Source organism: Rhinolophus hipposideros (assembly GCF_964194185.1).
Source record: "Rhinolophus hipposideros genome assembly, chromosome: 11".
In the NCBI taxonomy this organism is placed as follows: Eukaryota; Metazoa; Chordata; class Mammalia; order Chiroptera; family Rhinolophidae; genus Rhinolophus; species Rhinolophus hipposideros.
In genome coordinates, this window is record NC_138057.1 from 8,784,265 (window position 1) to 8,807,409 (window position 23,145).

The following is a 23,145-nucleotide window of genomic DNA, read 5'->3' on the forward strand; positions in this document are numbered from 1 at the left end:
AACATCTCACAAACATATAAAAAAGGAGAAACGTTGCTAAGTAGGGAAAAGGCGCGAGAGGTGTGTTTTCTGGGAAATGTAGTCTTCTGTGGAACTGGCGGCCGCGCAGGGCTCTGGGAACGAGTCTGCTAGGCTCCCTCAGCTCCTGTACGGCGCTAGTCCCGCCTACCGGCTTCCGGTCGGTCCCTGGTCACTCGTCTTCTGCGCAGGCGCCGAGGGTTTGCTCTGAAGTGAGAGCGCCAGGGTGATGGGGAATCAGGGCACAGACCTGGAGACCAGCCTGAAGCGCGTGGGGCCTTGTGTCTGTGGAGGAGGGAACGGGAGGACCCGGGAACCCCCCAGGCGGGGTCTTCAGTGCAGAGCCCGCCGGGACCTGTTGGGGGGACCCGGCCCTTCGGGTTCCCGGGGCGCCGATGGGACTGAGCCCGGTCAGGAGCAGGTGCCCGGTGCGGGCCGGGGTGCGGGGGCCTTGTGCGCGGCCCGCCAGCCGCCGGACGGGAGAAAACCCGGGTTTAGCGGCAGGAGGGGAAAGCGCGTTTATAATGGGACCGTGAGAGCCAGACAGCGCGGGCGGTGAGTGTGCGTGAGAGACGCGCTCTGGGGCTGAGACGCCCGGGAAGAGTCCAGCTCTGTCACCTGTGGGCAGGGCCGACAGCAGGAACCTGCGTCAGTCCGGTTTCTCATGGAAAAATAATTGCGTTTTGAGAGCGAAGTTCTCGCTTATAAAGCAAATAGTCAACTGAGTAAATGGCAACGGCCATTATATTCGGGAGGTACTTAGGTCTTTCTCTTCGCTGGGTGCCTTTTGTAAACCTCACATCAATGTATGAGGTAGGCCTAACCATCCGCATTAGAATAAAAGAAAGCAACCGAGGCTGCGGCTGGTGGAGCGTATTGCTCAGCTCACAAGCTCGAATTAGGAGCAGATGTGCTTCAAATCTCAGGCTACATCTAACTGCCGCGCCTACCGAAAACCATCACACCTTTCACAGCACTTAGCAGAGTGACCTGCCCCTGCGTACTTAGGGGTAAAACCGGAAGTGAACGTGAATGGACTCCCAGCGCTGTCAGTGCCTCCGGGATTTCTGGTGTCTCATCGGAATCCTTAGGTCAGACAGAGGCTCCTCGCTCTTCCTGCACTGGCAGGTTGTCTGTGTTTTTAGTCTGAAATCTTAGGCATTCCAAGAGGGTCAGGTTTGTGGCCCTAACGTGAATGTGTTTCCCAGAGCCAGGTCCCAGATTGTGGGAAGCACTTATTTTAGAACAAAGCAGCTCCTGTGATGTAGGAAGCGGGAGGGCTTCAGGAGCAGGAATGTTCCCTGGGAGAGAACAGCCCTGTTCTCACTCTCCTCACCAGAGCTTCAGAGCTGAGGCAAAAGAACACGGGAAACAGCAGGTCCTAAATGTGCATGGTCAGAAGTTCTTGATCCCTTTGGCCAGATTTGGAGATATTGTCATGTGCTGTGGCCACCACACTGGTGTGACAGTGGAGAATTTGGGTCAGCTTTGAGAGAGGGGTGAGCTGGGGTGGCTCAGGGGTGCGCTGCCCAGGGAAGGTCATTTTGTGGGAGTTTGTGCGGGTGAGGTTGGGGTAAGGGGCAGCCAGACACCAGGTGGAAATTCTGTCCCCATTGTTGCTCAATGGCCTCCTGGCTCCTCACTCTTTACAACATTGTGCTGCTCTCACACGTGCCCATGTGACATTATTGATCTATCCTGACTTCACAGAATCCCAAAACATGGCTCCCGAAGGGTTTCCATGGTGATTTACTACTGACTCTTGAAAGCTTTAAAGAAATCGGACCAAGAATTTCAGTGACTTGTCAATGGATACGCAGTTTGTGACAGAGCCAGGAGGAAAACAAGCGCAATTCACTATCTCACAGGAAGTCATCAAAACTATCTTATGAAAAGGACCTTTTGAGAAACTGTAACCCAATTAAAACTAAAATGAAACATTCTTGCCCTAAAGCTCTCCATATTCCTTTTACTGGACTTTCTGTGGGTTTCCTCCTTAGAGATAATAAGCAGTGTTAATAGGAAAAGAATTCAGTGATGCAGCCTGAGTATTTTATGTTAATTTTAGTGAAAGAGCAATACCTTATCCTGTATGTACTTTAATGCAACTAAGTTGTTTATGTTAATCATTCAGAAAATCAACTAGGTTGTTCTTTAGCCAGAGAGAAGTTGAGTCAATGAAAAGCTGTATGGTTTAGTCCACGTGACCACTTCCCGTCTCCTGTGGACAGGTGGTGCCGCCCCTGCACGCTCTTTCCTTGGCCTCCCAGCCGAACCTTCCCAGTTCTCTACACTCTTCCCAGAGCAGCAGAATGAACACATCTCAGGTGAGCACTTTGTTCATTTCCCAGTTTGCATTGTGATGGATTTTTGAGGTTTATAAGGGTCCATATATTCAGTGTAAAAGAGAAATAGAAATAAAGCCAGTCTTGAGGGAAAATACACAGTTTCAGCATTAGGTTTCATGTTTGCAGTAGACTCTTGGTAGGTAAACTTTGACTCGTATATTCCCTCTAATTGACAATTTGCTGAGATTTCAGTTTAGTCCTGAATATATGTTGATTTATATTAAGTACTTCTTGTGTATCCATTAAAATAAAGACAGCTTATTTCCTGTAATCAATAAGTATTTTGAATAGCAAAATGAATTTTCTAATATTAATTCATTGTTGATTTCCCGTATGCACCCTACTTGCTGATGAGTTGGCTGGGATCTTTCAGCTTGTACTTATAATAAGTATCTGTATCACAAGTTAGGTGAGCCTATCATTTCCTTTTCCCGTGTTCCTATCCAATTTTGGTGGTGGGATTATGTTAGCCTCATAAGAAAGTCACACTTTCATGCTTTGTTTTTCTTTGTGTAATATTTTTCCCCTATATTGTATATGAGAAAAATTCCCTGTTATTTGCAGGAGGATTTTTGTGTGACGATTTTGAATATAAAATCCATTTGTTAAAGATTATAGTTCTCTCCTGTTTTTCTCTCACCATGTATCTTTCAAAGAATAGAAGTGTTTAATTAATCAAGTTTTCAAAATTTTTATCTTTTATGATTTTTCAGTCATATGAAAAAAAAATCTTCCTAAAACAAGGTCACAAAGATTTTCTCTCCTGTTTTTGTAAGTTTTATAGTAGGGCCTGTGACCATTTTGAGTTAACTTTTATGATGCAAGGCATAGATGAAGATTATTTACTTTTGGTGATGTATATTTGATAATACCAATAACATATGTTGAAAAGAATATTGTCTTCTCCATGGAATTGCTTTGGCACCTTTGTTAGGAATCATTTGATTCTTCATTATTTGTGTGTCTGTTTCTCGAGTCAGTGTTCACTTCTGTTGATGTTTGTTAGTCGTTTTGCTAATACTATACTGTCTTCATTATTGTTGCTGTAAAATTAGTCTTTTTTAAAATTTATTGGGATGACAATTGTTAGTAAAGTTACATAGATTTCAGGTGTACAATTCTGTAATACATCATCTATAAATCCCATTGTGTGTTCACCACCCAGAGTCAGTTCTCCTTCCATCACCATATATTTGATCCCCCTTACCCTCATCTCCCACCCCCACCCTCTGGTAACCACTAAACTATTGTCTGTGTCTATGAGTTTTTGTTTCTCATTTGTTCTTTTGTTGTTTTTGGTTTATATACCACATATCAGTTAAATCATAGGGTTCTCCGCTTTTTCTGTCTGACTTATTTTGCTTAGCATTGTACTCTCAAGATCCATCCATGTTGTCCCAAATGTTCCTATATCATCTTTTCTTACCGCCGAATAGTATTCCATTGTATATATATACCACAACTTCTTTATCCATTCATCTATTGAAGGACATTTTGGTTGTTTCCATGTCTTGGCCACTGTAAACAAAGCTGCAATAAACATTGGAGCACACGTGACTTTATGGATAAATGTTTTCAGATTTTTTTTGGTAGATACCCAGGAGAGGGATTGTTGGGTCATATGGTACTTCTATTCGTAATTTTTTGAGGAACCTCCACACTGCCTTCCATAGCGGCTGCACCAGTCTGCATTCCCACCAACAGTGTATGAGGGTTCCTTTTTCTCCACAGCCTCTCCAACACTTGTTACCATTTGTCTTGTTGATGATAGCCATTCTGACTGGGGTGAGGTGATACCTCATTGTGGTTTTTATTTGCATTTCTCTGATGATTAGTGATATTGAGCATTTTTTCATATGTCTATTTGCCATTTGTATGTCCTCTTTGGAGAAATGTCTCTTCAGATCATCTGAAATAAGTCTTGAGATCAGTATTGTGAATCTCCCTTCCTCATTCTTTTTCATTGTTGTTTTGCATAGTATAAATCCTTTACATCCTCCAAAAAGTTTTAGAATCTACCTTCCTATCTTCAGAAAGTGCTCTGATTTTGTATGTGATTGAAATGACTCTATACATCAGTTTTAGAACCCCCTTTTATGTTCGAGTATCATGTAACCAACACTGCAGTGTATAATTCCATCTCTACGTTTATAGATATCGTGAGTGCAAATGGAGAACATGTGCCTCACTGTGACCCTCTGCCCATTCCCTTCCTTTTCTTCTTCTAATCTCAGTGTATGGCTGAGTTAGAGAAACCCTGCAGTCTTCCCTCCTGTATCTCCTTTGCTACTCACACGGGATACGTTACTTCTGATACTTCTGATCACCAAATGAGTGGGGTTTTTTTCTCCCCTGAGTGTCTGCAACACCAGCCAGACGTCTTACAGTTTAATTCATCTGACGCCATCTACCTGGAGGTAGCATGAGATCCCACAGGTAAAGGACTCAGTTCTACAGGACTGCTCCCACCCCACTGCAGGTACCAACTGCAAGTCCCAGTTGTCACCTGTGCTTCTGACCTTGGGCTATACATCTGAGATTCCCAGGACCTCCTCTTGGGTTTGATTAATTTGCTAGAGCAGCTCACAGAACTGAGGGAAAGGCATTACTAGTTTATTGAAGGACATGATAAAGGGTACAGGTGAACAGCCAGATGAAGAGATACATAGTAAAGAGGTCTGGAGGGTCCTGAGCACAGGAAATTCTGTCCCCATAGAGTTGGGCTGCATCCCTGTCCTGACACATCACTGTTATGTCCACCAACATAGAACTTCTCCCGATGCATTCTTTTGTGGTTTTTATGGAGGAGTTATCTTGTAGGCATGATCAATTATTAACTATTTTCAGTTTCTCTCTCCACTCTAGAGAAGTGGGAGGCAGGGCTGAAAATTCCAAGCTTCCGATTATGGCTTGGTCTTTCTGGTGACCAGTGCCCGTCCTGGAGCCACCCACAGTCACCTCATTAAAACAAATGATGCTCCTGGTGCTCTTATCACTTAGGAATTTACAAGGATTTTAGGAGCTCTGTGCTGGGAAGAAGGGGCAGAGATCCATGTATTGAGATGCTCCTCTGCTTAGGATGGGTTACATCCTGATAAACCCTTTGTAAGGTGAAAATACCATAAGTCAGAAATGGAGTTAGTACAGCTAACCTACCGACCATCATAGGTTAGCCTAGTCTCCCTTCATCATGCTCAGAACACTTACATTAGTCACCAGCTCGGCAAAATCATCTAACACAAGCCAATTTTGTAATGAAGTGTTTAATATCTCATGTAATTTATTAGGTATATCATTTACACAGCATCATAACGGTAAAAAAAAGTGTAAGTTGAATCATTGGAAGTCAGAGCATCTGTATATGTATTTTCACTTATATCACAGTGGCATCAGCATTTACCTAGTTATGTTAGTCTTCAAAGTGTAAGACAATGATAGGGCCATAGTAGGCATCGGTTATAAAATTTTGTTTTAAATTCTCAACAGTAAACTTGATACGGATTGGTTTTCAAAGGTATTTGCCATGTCAGCTGTTTCTGAACCCTTGTGACTGAGTAAGAAATATGCTGTTACAGGCCTCAGTGTCCTTCAAGGACGTGACTGTGGAGTTCACCCAGGAGGAGTGGCAGCACCTGGGGTCAGAGGGCCCTCTACAGAGATGTCATGCTGGAATTCTACAGCCACCTCGTCTCCGTGGATGAGCAGACCTGACCACCTCACTCCCCCTGGAATGCAATTCTGTTTTCCTTCTCTCCTTCATATTGAAATTACTTTTATTGGGGTGTAATTAACAGAAATTGAAAGTCAGTAATGTTCAGTGTATCATTTGATTTGTTTTGGCAATGTCTATAGGTGATGCCTACCACCAAATTAATGATATAAAATATTTTCGTCACCCCAAAAAGTTTCCTTGTAGTTCTTTGCAGTCATTTTTCTCCTCCCATCCCTCTCTCTGGCTCCTGTCAACCACTGGGGTACTTTCTGTTGTAATAGTTTTGCCATTATAGAATTTTATGTACATCATAGAGTATTTACTCTTTTTTCATGCTGCTTCTGTTAGCTCTTTTAATTATATTAAATTTTCTGTGGTTACATTATTTAATGCAATGATACAGGTTTCAAGCGTACAAGTATATAACGCGTTACTCGTATATTGTATTGTGCGTTCACCCAAAGTCAATTCTCCTGTCACCATATATGCGACCCCCCGTTTACCCTTTTCTAACCCGCCTTTCCCTCTGGTAACCACCATTCTGTTGTCTGTCTATGAAGTTTTGTTTGTGTTGTTTGTGTTTTGATTTCAGTTTTACATCCCACGTATGAGTAAAATCGTATGGATCTGCCTTTCTGTCTAACTTACTGTGCTTAGCATGATAATCTCAAGATCCATCTATGTTGTCACAAATGGCAGTATTTCATCTTTTGTCATGGCCAAGTAATCCAATGTGCATAGGTACTACCTCTTATTTATGCAGTCCTCTATTGAAGGACACTTTGGTTGTTTCCATGCCTTGGCCACTGTGAATAATGCTGCAGTTCACATAAGGATACATATATCTTTACAAATGAGTGTTTTCAGATTTTTTGGGTAGACTAAGAGTGACTCCTGGGTCACATGGTAATTGTACTCTCAAGTTTTTGAGGAACCTCTATATTGTTTTTCCATAGTGGCTGTACCAATTTACATTTCCACCAGCAGTAATGGGGTCTCACCCCCGACCCTACCACCCCACACATGGTCTCCAACTGTTTTTATTACTTGTCTTGTTGATAATAGCCATTCTCAGAGGTGTTAAGTGATATCTCGGTGCGGTTTTGATTTGCATTTCCCTAATAGCAAATGAAGTTGAGCTTTATTCATATATATCTGTTGGTTGTTTGTCTTTTTGACTGGAGTGTCTGTTCAGGTCCTCTGCCCATATTTCTTTCAATGATTTGCTTTATTTGTCACTGAGTTATTTGAGTTTTTTATATATTTTTGATATTGGCCCCTATATCGCAGGTGTTATTGGCATATGTCTTCTCCATTTGTTTGGTTCCTTCTTTGTTTTGTTGATGCTTTTCCTTTGCTCTGCAACAGCTTTTTAGTTTGCCTTCATTTATTTAGTTTGCATTCATTTATTTTTTTCTTTTACTTCCCTTGCCTTTGTGATCAAATTCATAAACCCTCTGTAGGAACGAGGTCCGTAAGTTTAGTACCTTTCTTTTCTTCAGTATATTTTATTGTTTCAGGTCTTACATTTAGGTCTTTGATCCATTTTGAGTGAATTTTGGTGTATGGTGACAAATAGCAATCTATTTCGTTCTTTTGCATGTGGCTTTCCAGTTCTTCCAGTACCATTTATTGAAGAGACTTTCTTTGCTCCTTTGTATATTTTTGGCTCCTTGGTTGAAAGTTACCCATATATATGTGGGTTTATTTTGGGGCCCTCATTTCTGTTCTATTGGTCTCTGTGTGTGTTTTTCAAAGAGTACCATGCTGTTTTGATTATTGTCTTTTTGTAGTATAATTTGAAGTCAGGGGGTGTGATCCGCCTGGCTTTGTTCTTTTTCTCAGGATTGGTTTGGCTAATCAGTGTCTTTGGTGGTTTCATACAAATCTAATGATCTTTTTGTTGTATTTCTTTAAAAAACACCATTGGGATTTTGGTGGAGATCACGTTAAATCCATATATTGCTTTGGGTAATACAGCTATTTTATTTGCATTGAGTCATCTAATTCATGAACACAGAATTTCTTTCCATTTCATTGTTTCACTTAGCTTTTGAGATTCATGCATGCTATTGTGTATCTACCCATTCTTGTTATTCCTAGGTAGTATTTCTGTGAATGCATATACCACAATTTGTCATCCTTATACCAGTTGATAGACACGTAGTTTTCCCCTTATTTGTGCTGCTAAGTATAGAGCTGCAATATCCATTTAAGTACAAGTTTTGTTCAGACATTTGTTTTCCTTTCTCATGTGTAAATATTCTGAAGTATGGTATTATTGTTTTATGGTCACTTTATTTATTTATTTATTCATAGGGATTTTATTGGGGAAGGGGAACAGGACTTTATTGGGGAACAGTGTGTACTTCCAGGAGTTTTTCCAAGTCAAGTTGTTGTCCTTTCAGTCTTAGTTGTGGAGGGCGCCGTTCAGCTCCAGGTCCAGTTGCCGTTGTTAGTTGCAGGGGGCACACAGCCCACCATCCCTTGCGGGAGTCAAACCTGCAACCTTGTGGTTGAGAGGATGCGTTCCAACCAACTGAGCCATCTGGGAGCTCAGCGGCAGCTCAGCTTAAGGTGCCATGTTCGATCTTAGTTGCAGAGGGCGGAGCCCACGATCCCTTGCAGGAGTCAAGTAGTGGAAACGACAATCTTGTGTTGAGAGCCCACTGGCCCAATTGGGAATCAGACTGGCAGCCTTCGGCGTTAGGAGCATGGAGCTCCAATCGCCTGAGCCATGAGGCTGGCCCCTATGGTCACTTTAGAGGAACCTGCTTGATGTTTCCAAAGTGACTTTGTCAGTGTGCATGCCCGTTAGCAGTGTCTGATAGTTATGGTTGCCGTACGTCCTCACCAACATGTGTGATTGGAGGTCAGTATGGATTTTTGGTTTGGTTTTAGGAAACAACAAACGTTGACTTCTCACAGTTGTGGATGCTGGAAGTCTGGGATCATGGCCCCAGTAGACTCCATGTCTGGTGGAGACCCACTTCTGGGTTGCAGGCTGCCAGCTTCTCACTGAGTGCTCACATGTTGGCCATTTACTTTGTTTTTTAAGATTTAAGTGGATGTCTTTGTAACTTCCTGGGTTTTAATTTGTATTTTCCTAATGACTAATGAAGTTGAATATCTTTTCTCGTGTTTTTTGGTCATGCATATATTTTGTTTGTAGAAGTCTCTTCAAATTTTTAGCCCATTTTTAAAGATTTTTTTTTTAAACAATTACTGTGAGTTGACTGAGATCTTTTTTTTTTTTTATTAAATTTATTGGGGTCACAGTGTGAGGGATATAAATGATGAACGTCTAAGTATTACCTTGTCTTGTACAACTGAAACTAATAAAAAAAATTTATTGGGGTGACAAGAGATCTTTATGTAATCTAGATGTAAGAGTATGGTTAGATAATATTTTGTAAAGTTTTCTGACTACCTGATGCTTGCTCATGTTTTCTTAACAGTGTCTTGAAGAGCGTAATTTTTTTTGGTTGTTTTATAAGGTATCGTTGACTTTCCTTATATATTTCATGGTTTTTGTGTTTTTAAAGAAATTTTTGCATAATCCAATGTCACAAAAACTTCCTCTCTGTTTTCTTGAAGAATTTTCATAATTTTACAAGGAGGCCTATGATTCACTGCCAGTGAATTTTTATCCCCCCTTTTTCCCATCCCCCTTCCCTCTTCTCTCCTCCGGGCAACTCTGAGCCAAGCTGTCGTTCTCTGTCCAATGGACGACGCAGCTCATTGGCCCATGCCGATTGCAGGAGCATTGCACTCTACCCAGCCCAGCCAGTTGGTGGCCGGCTGCAGGCCGTGTGCTCACTGCAGCTCACGGCAGCCCAGCTCCAGGTCGAGTGGTGGCTCCCAAATCCAGCCGCAGAGGGCACAGCTCTCTGGCCCATGTGGGAATCTAACCAACCAACGTGGTGCCACGAGGATAGTGCTCCAACCACCGGAGCCACCCGTCCGCCCCACCAGTGAATTTTTTTATGTGCTGTGAAAGAAGGGCTGTGGTTCACTTTTTCTATGTCTAGTTATATTGATACATTTTGCTGGAAGGATTAATATTTTTCCAGTGAACTGCCTTGACTTTTTTTTCCAAAACAAATTGTCGGTATATCTGTAGTTCTATACCTGGACTTGATTCTGTTTAATGGTTCTTGATTATGTAATGTACCTTATTATGTAGCTTTGTGGAAATTTTATCTAGTAAGGGTGATTTAATTCTCCATGTATGTTTTTCATTTGAAAATTATTTTGATTATTATACATTCTTTGTCATTTCTATATAATTTTTAGAATTTGTAATCAATTTCTTTAAGAGGTTTGCTTGCAGTTCTGATTGAGATAGTCTTCAGTCTTTTGAATGATCTGAGAAGGATTTATATCTTAATAATATTGAATCTTCTGATCCATTAAAGTGATAGTATGTCTCTGTCTTTTATTTAGGTCTTTATTTTTTTGTTGGGAATGATTTTTAGCTTTAAGTGTATGATTTACCCATGTTTTGTTATGTGTATTTTATGAAATTGATGATGCCATAAATGGTATATAATTTACAATTTCAATTTCTAATTGTTTGTTGGAAGTGTATTGAAATCCAATAGATTTATTTACAATCATTGTGTTTTGTAACTTCGTGATTCTTATTTATTCTAGCAGATCTTTTGGAGATTCCCAAAGGTGTTTTATATATACAATTATGTTATCTGTGAATAAAAAAGTGTTAATTCTTCATTTTTAAACTGTATATCTTTCATTTCCTTTTGTTTAGTCACTGTCTAGGGCTACCAATATAACATTGAATACAAGTGGTGAGAGAAGATATTCATGTCTTTTTCCTAACTTCCAGAAAAAGCATTCACTCTTCACCATGACATAATTCATTAACTGAATTAATTGTAAGTTTTCAAAGCTGCTCTTTATCCATTTGAAGAAGTTCTCCAGTCTCCTGAAAGGGGTTTTGTTTTTATTCATTGATAATCATCATCATTGAATTTGTCAGATGTTGATGATCTGTTGAGATGGTCCCATTGTTTTTCTTTTTTATTCATTTAATTTTGTGAATTACGTTATTTTTTGAATGTTCCACCAACCTTGAATTCCTGGGGTGAACTCCAGTTGTTGATACTATATTATAGTTTTGGTATTCCTGGATTTGGTTCACTAACCAAAGTTTATTATAGTTGGAATGATAAACTATTATTATTCCAAGCTATTGGGTAATTCTCAATGATGCTTTTTTTAGTAATTTATTATAGTTGTAATTTTGATGTTGTCATGAGAGAAGGTAAGCCCAGGATATACCTACTGCTCTCTCTGCACCGGAACCTATATTTTTTTTTATAAGTGTTCTTTATCAAGGTGAGGAATTTCTCTGGTTCTAGTTTTCTTATGGAATTTTATCATCAGTGGAGTTTAATGTCCTTTCAGCTTATTTGGTCTTCATTTTGCTCTTCTTTTTCTAATTTCTTGAGACAGAAGCTCTGTTACTGACTTGAGAGTTTTCCTGTTTTCTAATGTAAGGATTTAGTGGTATAAATTTTCTCACAGCACTGTTTTTTATGCCTGTGACAAATATTCATTGCATTATTTTCAGTGTATTTTTAAAATTTTCTTGAGACTTACTCTTTGAAAGATTATTTAGAAATGTGTTGTTTAATTTCCAAGAGTTTTGAGATTTTTTTCCATATATTTCTGCAGCTAAATTTTAGTTTGATTTCATTGTGGTCAGAGAATACCATTTCATTTCTATTAAACTTTTTTTTTAATGGATATTGCCTGTAGGGATACGTATTCTGTAGAGTTTTGAAAAGTATGTGTATTTTCCTTTACTGTGTGGCGTTTTCTATAAATGTCTATGAGAGCATGTTAGTTGATGATTTTGTTAAGTTGTGTGTCTGCTTATTTTCTATCTGGTTCTAGCAGTTGCTAGATGGGGTTATTGAAGGTTTTGATTATAATTATGGATTTATCTATTTCTCTTTTTAATTCTCTTAGTTTTTGCCTCATATGTTTAGAAGCTGTGTTGTGATGTACACATTTCTGTCTCTTTTCTTTTTTTTCCTTCTTTCGGGATCCTTGAAAATATTTTAGAGTTCTATTTTATATCTGCCTGTAGTGTTTTTGAGGTGTTTCTGTATAGTTCTTTGTAGTGGTTTCCCTAGGAATTTTATTTCATATAAATTATCAGAGAATGCTGGTGTTCATGATTTATTACTTTGAATGAATTGTACCTCCTTTTACCTTCCCTCATTTGTAAAGTAACTTTCTTAAATGTTTTCTCTCCACACACTAAGAACTATATCAATCAGTTATAGTGTTGCTTCCATCATGAAATATTAGAAAACCGTATGAGAAGCAATACCTATTGTATTGATAGTCATACCTCGTCATCCATGGTTTTGGTTACAATGGTTTCAGTTACCTGGAGTCACTGAGGTTCTAAAATCGTAAATGGAAAATTCCAGAAATAAAGAATTATAATAAGTTTTAACTTGTGCATTGTTCTGAGTAGCATGGTGAAATCTTGGTCTGTTACGCATGAGACATAAGTCATTCCTTTGTCCAGTGTCTCCACACTGTGTATGCTACTGTTAGTCACTCAGTAGCCATCTAGGTTATGAAATTGACTGTCAGCGTGTTGTAGTGCTTGTGTTCAAGTAACCATTATTTTACTTCATGATGGCCCCAAAGCTCAAGAGTAGTGGTGCTGGCAATTTGATATTGCACAGAGAAGCGGGAAAGTGCTTCCTTTACACGAAAAGGTAAATGTGCTCAACTTAAGGAAGAAAAATCATAAGCTGAAGTTGGTACCATCTGCAATAAGAAACAGTCTCCTGTCTGAAATTATCATGAAGGAAAAGGAAATTTGTGCTAGTTTGCCGGAAGAGACCACATTCACAACTTTAATTGCAGTATATTGTTATAATTGTTCTGTTTCAGTGTTAGTTATTGTTATTATCTTATTGTGACTAAACAAACTTTATCATGGGTCTGTATGTATAGGAAGATCATTGTATATACAGGACTTGGTACTGTCTGCAGTTTCAGGCACCCACTGGGGGTTCTTGGAACGTTTTTAGATGTCTGACTATTTTATGTCTCGGTGTGAATGTATTTGGGCTTAATCTGTTTGAGTTTTCTATAGTAAATAGTCTGTCTGCACTTTTGGTGTCTAGCTCTGACAGCCGACAAACCTCATGTCATCTGCCCTCTGTGCTCCACATCTGGGCAAGATAATCATAAAGTCTGCACCTTCCATGCTTGGCATGAATGAGGCTGTTTAAACCACACAAATCCTGGCTTATTATAACTTGTCAGTTATACACAGCAACTTTTACTCTGGCTCCATCCTCTGACTACATGTAGCAGCAAGGGGCTATGTTTCAAGTGGCTACAGCATTTGGGTGTTGAATACGCATACCATGCACACTGAGATGGAGTTGAGGCAGCAAAACACTGTTTATTAAGTGAGGCAATAAGGAAGATAGACAGAATAAAGCAAAGTAAGACAAAGACCAACAGTGAGTTTCCACCACCCGAAGAGTGTTTCCAAGGCGCTGGGGAACCGAGACAGCCTCTTGGCTTCAAGTGTGTCCAGCGAGCGTCCCCGTCAGAGTTCCGACTAGGACTCCCCCGGAACACTTAATTTTGTACGTTTTTTTTCTAGTAGATTACCAGTCGGGAAAGAATGCTAGGCCATAATGATGACAATCAGCAAACATGGGGACAATGAATCACAAGTTTCAGGGTAATTATCTAGGGTAGAAGGCAAGGGACATAATTTCGGGAGTTTCACAATGCACATGAGGTTACTATGGCCTCAGGGCAACCTATGTTGATAACCTCTTTACTTGTAGCCTGGAGGGGGAAAGCTCAGATCGGGATAAAATAAATTTAAATTTTCTAACAAAACGGGAATACCGAGTAAAGGTCAAAAAGACTCAGATTTCCCAGCAGCAAGTAACTTACTCAGGATTTATTCTTTCACCTGGGCAATGACAAACTAGCAATGAGAGGAAGGAATCCATCACCTCCCTGGAGACCCCAACCACCAAGAGCCATTTTCTTAGGCATGGTTGGCTACTACCGCATCTGGATTCCTCAGTTCGGGTCACAGCAAACCCTCTGTATGAGGCCCTTAAGGACCTGGAGCAAGAGCCCTGACACTGGAATGCAGAGCTCGAGTGCACATTTTGTGCCCTTCACAGGCTCTAACTGAAGCCCCTGCCTTAGCTCTCCCAGATCTGCCCCAGCGCTTCTCACTCTGTATCTCTGAGAGGAAGGGAAGTGACCCAGGGCTCCTTGTGCAGAACTAGGCTCAGATTCCAGGCTTGCTGCTTATCCCTATATGCTGGACCCAGGTGCAAAAGGCTGATCCTTCCTCCTCAGAGCTCTTGCGGTTTAGCCTCACTATTAAAGCAGGCTCAGAAGCTCACCTTTAATCATCCACTAACTGTGTTTACGCCGCACCAGGCCATAGACATCCTTAACTGCAACGCATCACACTGGCTGTCAAACAACAGGCTGGCCCAATACCAAACCTTGTGTTTAGTCTCCCTGGACTTAACCATCAAGCCCTGCAATACCTTAAACCCCTCTGCCTTGTGCCAGATCCCTCTTCCCCGACCCAACACAAGAGCCTCAAAGTTCTGAACATTTCCCATCTGCTCGGGAGGATTTAGAAGATGCTCCCTTTTCAGACCCTTATGAAATCTGGTCTGAGATGGGAGTTGCGTGGTGTCCCAAGGACATGCTGTTGTTTCTTCCACCAGCGTAATAGGGATGGGGGCTCACCCACCCATACTTCTCCTCAGAAGGACAAATTAATAGCATTAACCAGAGCCTTACTCCTAGGTAAAGACCTAAGAGTCATCATTTGTACCGACTCAAAGTATGTCCATCAGTCCTACGGGCTCATACCACGTTTGGTAAGAGATGGGCTTTCTACCTCCCAGAATAGCCCCATAAAGCACAAAAAAGAGATTTTACAGTAACTTGAGGCATTTAGGACACTACTAATGTTGCTGTCATCCACTGTGAGGGCCACCAATCACAGACAGATGAGAAATCTCAGGAAAAAATCTTACTAACCCTATGGCTAAGTCAGTTGCTCTTAGTAAAGAGGGTTATAATGTCAGAACAAGGGAGCAGGACCCTCTTCTAGAGCCCTTCAACTTAATGCCTTAGAGTTTCCTCCCAGGCTCTGTCCCTTTTTACCCGTAAACCTGATTCTCAACCTGTCTATAACCCTAAGGAAAAACACCAGGCAGAGGGGGTGGGGGTGATAGTACACGCCTAACCCTCAGGGATCCTTTCCTGATCCCCAAGGAAAACTCCCCATTCCCCGAGCCTCTCAATGGAAGCTTCTCTACAGTTTACATCATTCTCCTCATCCTGGTGCTAAGGCCTTACCTGAGATTCTTCAGTGCTACTTCGTAGGGCACAATGTCCTGTCACACATCCAAAACATTTCTAAGTCGTGCCCCATTTGCGTCAAGGTTAATCAAGAAACACACCTTAGGCCACCTTCGCTCTTAGAGCAGGTTAAAAGCAGGTTGACACCTTTTGGTGGTGGCTAGAGGCCTTCCCTAGTGAGACTGCAAAGGCCTAACAGGTCACCCACTGCAGGAGATAATTCCGGGATTTGACCTACTTTGCTCCTTACAGAGTGATAATGGACCTATTTTTGTCTCTCAAATTACTCAGCAAGTCTGTGAAGCCCTTCAGATTACTTACCACCTACACTCTCCCTGGGAGCCCCAGTCCAGGGTAAAGTGGAGAGAGCTACCCTGCTTGTCAAGAGACACCGCACTCAGCTCACCCAGGAGCTCCAGTCATCCTGGACCCAGCTTTTACCTCTAGTGCCCCTTACTCTCAGGATAAGTCCTTCCTTGGACAGTCACCTGAGCCTCTTGGAACTTCTCTATGGGAGGCCTTTCTTATCAACAGACCTGCTGCCAGATCCTGAATTTAATGCTTTAGCCACGTATGTCTCCTCTTTAGGTCAGGCCCTCAAAGAAATTCATTCTTATGCTAACACCCTTCTCACTGAAACCACTGAAGGTTGAGGATGGCTAGCCACAGTTCTGTCACTTACAGGTCGGGATTAATTATATTTACACTTCAGAGTAATTTCGTGCACATGCAAGTTTCCCCAATTATAACCAATGTCTTTTTGGGCAGCTGTTGCTTATTTAATGGGGATTTTCTTCGAGGACCACACCTTGTATTGGCGGTAAACTTCAAGCTTAACCCCTAACGTTTTCCGTTTTTGATACAAACCCTGCAGAAGAGATGGTTATAATAACATTTTTACACCAAATTAAGATGGGGAACGATTGCTAACTCAGGAAAAGGAGTGAGAGCGGTGTTTTCTGGGAAATGTAGTCTCGTGTGGAATTGGCGACCGCGCAGGGCCCTGGGAACGGGTCTTCTGGCCTCTGTCGGCTCCTGTACAGCGCTAGTCCCGCCTCCCGGCTTCCGCACGGCCCTTGGTCACGCGGAGAGCACCTGGTACAGCTGGTCTTCCGCGTGGGTTCGGGGGTTCGCAGGTAGAGCGCGGGGGTGATGGGGAATCAGGACACAGACCTGGAGACCAGCCTGAAGCGCGTGGGGCCTTGTGTCTGTGGAGGAGGGAACGGGAGGACCCGGGAACCCCCCAGGCGGGGTCTTCAGTGCAGAGCCCGCCGGGACCTGTTGGGGGGACCCGGCCCTTCGGGTTCCCGGGGCGCCGATGGGACTGAGCCCGGTCAGGAGCAGGTGCCCGGTGCGGGCCGGGGTGCGGGGGCCTTGTGCGCGGCCCGCCAGCCGCCGGACGGGAGAAAACCCGGGTTTAGCGGCAGGAGGGGAAAGCGCGTTTATAATGGGCCCGTGAGAGCCAGACAGCGCGGGCGGTGAGTGTGCGTGAGAGACGCGCTCTGGGGCTGAGACGCCCGGGAAGAGTCCAGCTCTGTCACCATGAGGAAAACAACTGCAGTTCACTCTCTCACAGGGAAGTCAGCAAAAATATGTTATGGAAGGGACCATTTGAGAAAATATAATCCAGTTAAAACTAAAATGAAATATTCTTTCCTTGAGACCCTCTATACTCCTTTTACTGGGCTTTCGGAGGATTTTCTCCTTGGAGATGTAAACAGTGTTAATTGGAAAAAACTTAAATGATGCAGCCTGAGTATTTTATGTAAATATTAGTGAAAGAGCAGTGCCTTATCCTGTATGTACTTTAATGTAACTGAGTTGTTTATGTTAATCGTTCAGGAAATCAACTACATTGTTTTTTATCCAGAGAGAAGTTGAGTCAATGAAAAGCTGTACGGTTTAGTCCACGTGTCCACTTCCCGTCTCATGTGCACAGATGGTGCTAAGCCCCTGCACGGTTCTTCTTTGGCCTCCCAGTCGAACCTCTCCAGTTCTCTACAGTCTCCCCAGAGCAGCAGAATGAACGCATCTCAGGTGAGCACTTTGTTCATTTCCCACTTTGCATTGTGATGGATTTATGTGGTTCATAAGTGTCCATATATTCAATGCAAGAGAGAAGTAGAAATAAAGCCAGTCTTCAGAGAAAATACACTTTTAGCATTAGCTCTGATGTTTGCAGTGCTATCTACTTGATAGATAACCTTTGATTCGTATATTCCATGTAATTGCCGCTTCATTTAGATTTTAGTTTAGTCATGAATGTACTTTGAATTACCTTAAATACTTTTCCTGTATCCATTAAAATAAAGCTATAGCTAATTTCTTTTAAAGTATACAGTTCATGAGTAGCAAAATGAATTTTCTAATATACACCCTACTTGCTGATGAGTTGGTTGGGATATTTCTGCTTATACTTATAAATGAGTATCTGTATCACATTTAAGTGAGCGTATCATTTCCTTTTCCCATGTTTCCATCCAATTTTGGTGGAATGCTTATATTAGTCTCATAAAAAGAATGTGACTCTCATCCTTTTGTCTCCTTTGTGTAATGTTTTTCCCCCATGTATTTTATTTCATGCAAATTGCATGTTGTTTGTAGGGAATTGTTGTGTGAAGATTTTGAGTACCTAATACGTTTATTAAAGATCATAGGTCTCGCCTGTGTTTTTCTCTCACCATGTATTTTTCAAAGACAGAAGTGTTTAATCAAGTTTTCAAATGTTTAGTCTTTTCCTTTTGTTAGTTAATGCTGTTTTGGTCATATGTAAAAAATCTTCCTAAGCCATGGTCACAGTGATTTTTCTGTCCTATTTTAGTAAGTTTTATAATTACAGTTTGTGATCTTAACATTAACTTTTATGGTGCAAGGTATAGATCAAGATTATTTACTTTTGCTTATGCATGTTTGATATTCCAACAACATTTGCTACAAAGAATATATATACCTTCTCCACGGAATTGCTTTGACACCTTTGGGGAATCATTTGATTTTATATTATTTGTGGTTCTGTTTCTCGAGTCATTATTCTCGTCTGTTGATGTGTGTCTGTCCTTTTGCTAATACTATACTCCTTGATTACTGTTGCTTTCATATAAGTCTTGAAATTGGTATTGTGAATTTCCCAACCTTGTGCTTTTTCATAATTGTATTGGATCGTGTAAATCCTTTGCCTCTTCATGAAAGTTTTAGTATATACCTTTGTATCTTCAAACTGTGCTCCCATTTTGTGTGTGGTTGCAGTGACTCTATACATCAATTTTAGACCTTTTTATGTTTCAAAATCATGCAACCAACACCGCAGTGTATAGTTCCATCTCCATGTTGATAGAGCTCTTAAGTATAAATGAAGTATATCTGCCTCACTGTGTCCCTGTGCCCATCCCCTTCCTGTAGTTCGTCTACCTCAACTCTTGGGTGATTTAGAGAAACCCAGCAGTCTTCCCTTTTGTATGTCTCCTTTGCTACTCACACAGGATACGTTACTTCTGATACTTCTGGTCACCAAGTGTGTGGGTTTTGTTCCCCCCCTAGTAAGTGTCTGCAACACCAGCCAGACGTCTTCCAGTTTAATTCATCGGGTACCATCTGCCTGGAGATAGCATGAGATCCCACAGGTAAAGGGCTCAGTTTTACATCACTGCTCCCACCTCACTGCACGTAGCAACTGCATTTCCCAGGTGGAACCTGTGCTACTGACCTTGGGCTATACATCTGAGGTTACTCTCCCTGGGTTTGATTAATTTGCTAGAGCAGCTCACAGAACTGAGGGAAAGCCAGTTCTGAGGGAAAGGCAGTTCTGAGGGAAAGACAGTTATCGGTTTATTAAAGACATGGTATAGGATACATACCTATATGTATGAACAGCCAGATGAAGAGATACATAGGGTGAGTGTCCTGAGCACAGCAGCGTTTGTCCCCATGGAGTTGGGGTGCATGCCTCTTCTTATACATCACTGTTATGTTCACCAACCCAACGTAGAGGCTCTCCAAATATGTACTTTTGGGGTTTTTATGGACTAGTTATCATATAGGCATGATCAATTCTTAACTTTATTTTGAGCCTCTCTCTTCTCTCTATGGAAGTGGGAGGCTGGGCTGAAAAGTCCAAGCTTCCAATTATGGCCTGGTGTCTCTGGTGACCAGTGCCCATCCTCGAGCCCACCCACAGTCACCTCATTAAAACAGACCATTCTCCAGGCGCTCTTATCACTTAGGCACTTACAAGGGTGTTAGGATCCCTGTGGCAGGAACCTGGGGCAGAGACCCATCTATGTAGATGATCATCTGCTTATTACGGGGTTACATCCTGATAAGCCCACTGTAAGTTGAAAATACCCTAATTCAGAAATGGAGTTAGTACTAAAAAACCGAAAACAGTTCATCCATATCTCTACCACATCCTTCACCTCTGGCAATAACCAATCTGTTGTCGGTATGAACTTAGGTTTTTTTTTTTGTTGTTGTTGTTGTTGTTGTTTCTTTGTAGTTTCCACAGATGCAAGGTTTGACAGTTAACGAACTCATTCTAGAAAAAGTGTTTCATACTTCATTGCTGAATACAGTAGTGTCTCAGTTTTCAAACGTCACTGTTGCGCCGGCCCGGTGACTCAGGCGGTTAGAGCTCCATGCTCCTAACTCCGAAGGCTGCCGGTTCGATTCCCACATGGCCCAGTGGGCTCTCAACACACACATACACACACACACACACACAAAAAGGCAAAAACAAATGTAAAAAAATATATTAAAAACAACAAAACAAAACGTCACTGTTGATGAACATTTCGGTTTATGAATGCCGTAAATTTTATGGATCTATGGTATCATTAGCTAGTAAAATTCATGCTAAATTGCTGTTTTAGGGCTTGATTTTAAAAGTCTGGAACGGATTAATCCATTTTTTTGTTAATTTCTGTCGGGCAACCATGCCGCGGTTTTCGAACGTTTCAGAACTCCCAAGATCTTCCGGAATGGATTATGTTCGAAAACCCAGGTACCACTGTATCACTGCTTTTGAAGTACTCCCCTTCAGGAGCTATGCACCTATGCCAGCACCTAGTCTACCCTTCAAAGCATTTTTGGAAATCTTTTTAGGAGTGGCCATCAGAGCTGTTTTCATACTACAGGTGATGTCATGAATGTCATCAAAATGTCTTCCTTTCACTATTTCCTTTATGTTAGGGTAATGAAAGAAGTCCTTGGGGGCCCGACCAGGTGAGTAGGGAGGGATTTCCAATACAATTATTTATTTACTGGCTAAAAACTCCCTCACAGGCAGTGCCCTGTGAGCTGGTACATTTTTGTGATAGAAGAGCCATGAATTGTTGGAGGAAAGGTCAGATGATGGAACTGTTTTCACGCAGCCTTTTCAGCACTTCCAAATAGTAAACTTGGTTAAGTGTTTTTCCAGGTGGTACAAATTCATAAAGTACAATCTCTCTGAATTAAAAAAAGGGTAGCAACATTGTTGCAACAATTCCCTAAATAATTGTCCATCCTTCTTTTCGAAAGATGATCTGGTATTTGTCTTTCTTATTTCACTTTGCGTAGCGCCCTCGAGGTCCTTAAATTGGTTTCTTCTATTTTCCTAAACAAAACTTTCTCCGCGCCTGCACAGCATTGTGTCTGATGGCCAAGTCTCATGATGCTTACGACCTCCAGGGCTTACCTATATGTGTTCGTGTATTGTTGGTCTCCTGTTACCCCAGCAGAGAACTCCAAGAGGTTGTGTGTACCCTAGAGAGTGCTCAGGACAGTTCACTAGGGCACAGGAAAAGATGACAGGAAGCCTAGTTATAAAACTATCTAAAGGACAAGTCACTATACTTTATCATTAGTATATTAACTGACAGTCTGTGGTATATAATTTAGAAATAAATACAAATACATCCGGGTACGAGAATATATTTGTTCCAATTATGTGAGCACCCTAAAAGTGTAAGACAATGATAGGCCATCATAGGCGTTCTTTATAAAAGTTTCTTTTAAATTCTTAACAATAATCTGACAGAAATTAGTTTGGAAAGGTATTTGCCATGTCACCTGTTTCTGAACCCTTGTGACTGAGTAAGAAATATGCTGTTACAGGCCTCAGTGTCCTTCCAGGACGTGACTGTGGAGTTCACCCAGGAGGAGTGGCAGCACCTGGGCCCTGCTCAGCAGGCCCTCTACAGAGATGTGATGCTGGAGATCTACAGCCACCTCGACTCAGTGGGTGAGCAGACCCGACCACCTAATTCTCTCTCAAATGCAATTCTGTTTTCCTTCTTTCCTTCATATTGAAATTATTTTATTGGGGTGTAATTAACAAAAATTAAATGTCAGTAATGTTCAGTGTATAAATTGCTGAGTTTGGAAATGTTTATAGGTGATTACTACCAACAAAATAATGATATAAAAACTTTTGTCACCCCAAAAACTTTCCTTGTAGCTTTTGCAGTTATTTTTCTCTCCCCTCCCCGCTCTCGTGAAGCACTGGTGTATTGCAGTCCCAATAGTTTTGCCTTTCTAGAATTTTATATACATCGTACATTATTTACACATTTTTCTTTCTTCTGTTACTTGGCTCTTTCTTAAATTTTATTAAATTATTGACGTGACGTTGGTTAATAAAGTGATACAAGTTTCCAGTGTACTGGTCTATGATGCATAATTGTATATTGGTTTGTGTGTTCACCACCCAAAGTCAAATCTCCTTCTATCAGCAGATATTTGCGCTTTTTTTGTTGTTTTTTTTTTTTTGTTTTTTTTATTGGGGAAGGGGAACAGAACTTTATTGGAGAACAGTGTGTACTTCCAGGCCTTTTTCCAAGTCAAGTTGCCCTTTCAATCTTAGTTGTGGAGGGTGCCATTCAGCTTCAAGTTGTTGTCCTTTCAGTCTTAGTTGTGGAGGGTGCAGCTCAGCTCCAGGTCCAGTTGCCCGTTTCTAGTTGCAGGGGGCACAGCCCACCATCCCTTGTGGGAGTCGAACTGGCAACCTTGTGGTTGAGAGGACGCGCTCCAACCAACTGAGCCATCTGGGAGGCAGCTCAGCTCAAGGTGCCGTGTTCAATCTTAGTTTCAGGGGGCGCTGCCCACCATCCCTTGCAGGACTCGAGGAATCAAACCGGCAGCCTTGTGGTTGGGAGACCACTGGCCCATGTGGGAATCGAACCGGCAGCCTTCGGAGTTAGGAGCACGGAGCTCCAACCGCCTGAGCCACAGGGCCGGCCCCAGATATTTGCTTCTTCATTGACACTTTTCCTGCTAGCCTTTCCCTCTGGTAAACACCATACTGTTATCTGTGAATGAGTTTTTGTCTGTTTGTCTTTTGTTTTTCTTTTCTGTTTTATATTCCACGTATGAGTGAAATCATATGGTTCTCTACTTTTTCCGTCTAACTTTTGTCGTGGCCAAGTAATCTGTTGTATGTAGGTACTAGGTCTTCTTTATACAATCAGCTATTGAAGGGTGCTCTGTTTGTTTCAACGTCTTGACCACTGTGAATAATGCTACAGTCAACATAAGGGTACATATATCTTTATGGATAAATGTTTTCAGATTTTTTTGGGTAGACAGTGAGAAGAGAGATTGCTGGGTCACATGGTAATTGTATTCTTAATTTTTTGTGCGACCTCCATACTGTTTTCCATAGTGGCTGTTCCTATT

General features: G+C 41.6%; 2 protein-coding genes across 7 annotated transcripts in view; both read left to right on the plus strand.

Moving 5' to 3' along the window:
* Positions 1-205: 205 nt before the first annotated feature.
* Positions 206-12,456, plus strand: LOC308504539 (uncharacterized protein). Of its 2 annotated transcripts, XR_013994388.1 has the most exons (4): positions 239-573; positions 2,250-2,345; positions 4,601-4,802; positions 5,942-12,456. XR_013994388.1 is itself a non-coding variant. In XM_081065359.1 (3 exons), the coding sequence occupies exons 1-2, from the start codon at positions 248-250 to the stop codon at positions 2,332-2,334; spliced, it is 411 nt and encodes a 136-aa protein (XP_080921485.1). In that variant the 5' UTR covers positions 206-247; the 3' UTR covers positions 2,335-2,345; positions 5,942-12,456. The 2 variants fall into 2 exon arrangements, 1 of the variants encoding a protein (XP_080921485.1); XM_081065359.1 differs by lacking the exon at positions 4,601-4,802 and having other exon boundaries at positions 206-573.
* A 4,106-nt stretch (positions 12,457-16,562) lies between these two features.
* LOC308504540 (uncharacterized protein) overlaps positions 16,563-23,145 on the plus strand; it is a 29,092-nt gene continuing 22,509 nt past the window's right edge. Inside the window, exons 1-3 of one of the 5 annotated variants that reach the window (XM_081065360.1) lie at positions 16,563-16,631; positions 17,366-17,532; positions 21,586-21,712. In XM_081065360.1, the coding sequence (XP_080921486.1) occupies positions 17,425-17,532; positions 21,586-21,712 (235 nt within the window). In that variant the 5' untranslated portion in view covers positions 16,563-16,631; positions 17,366-17,424. Of the gene's footprint in view, positions 16,632-16,718; positions 16,974-17,365; positions 17,533-18,974; positions 19,116-21,585; positions 21,713-23,145 lie in introns of those variants that run through there. The other 4 variants (XM_081065362.1, XM_081065361.1, XM_081065363.1 and 1 more) reach the window with 4 other exon arrangements.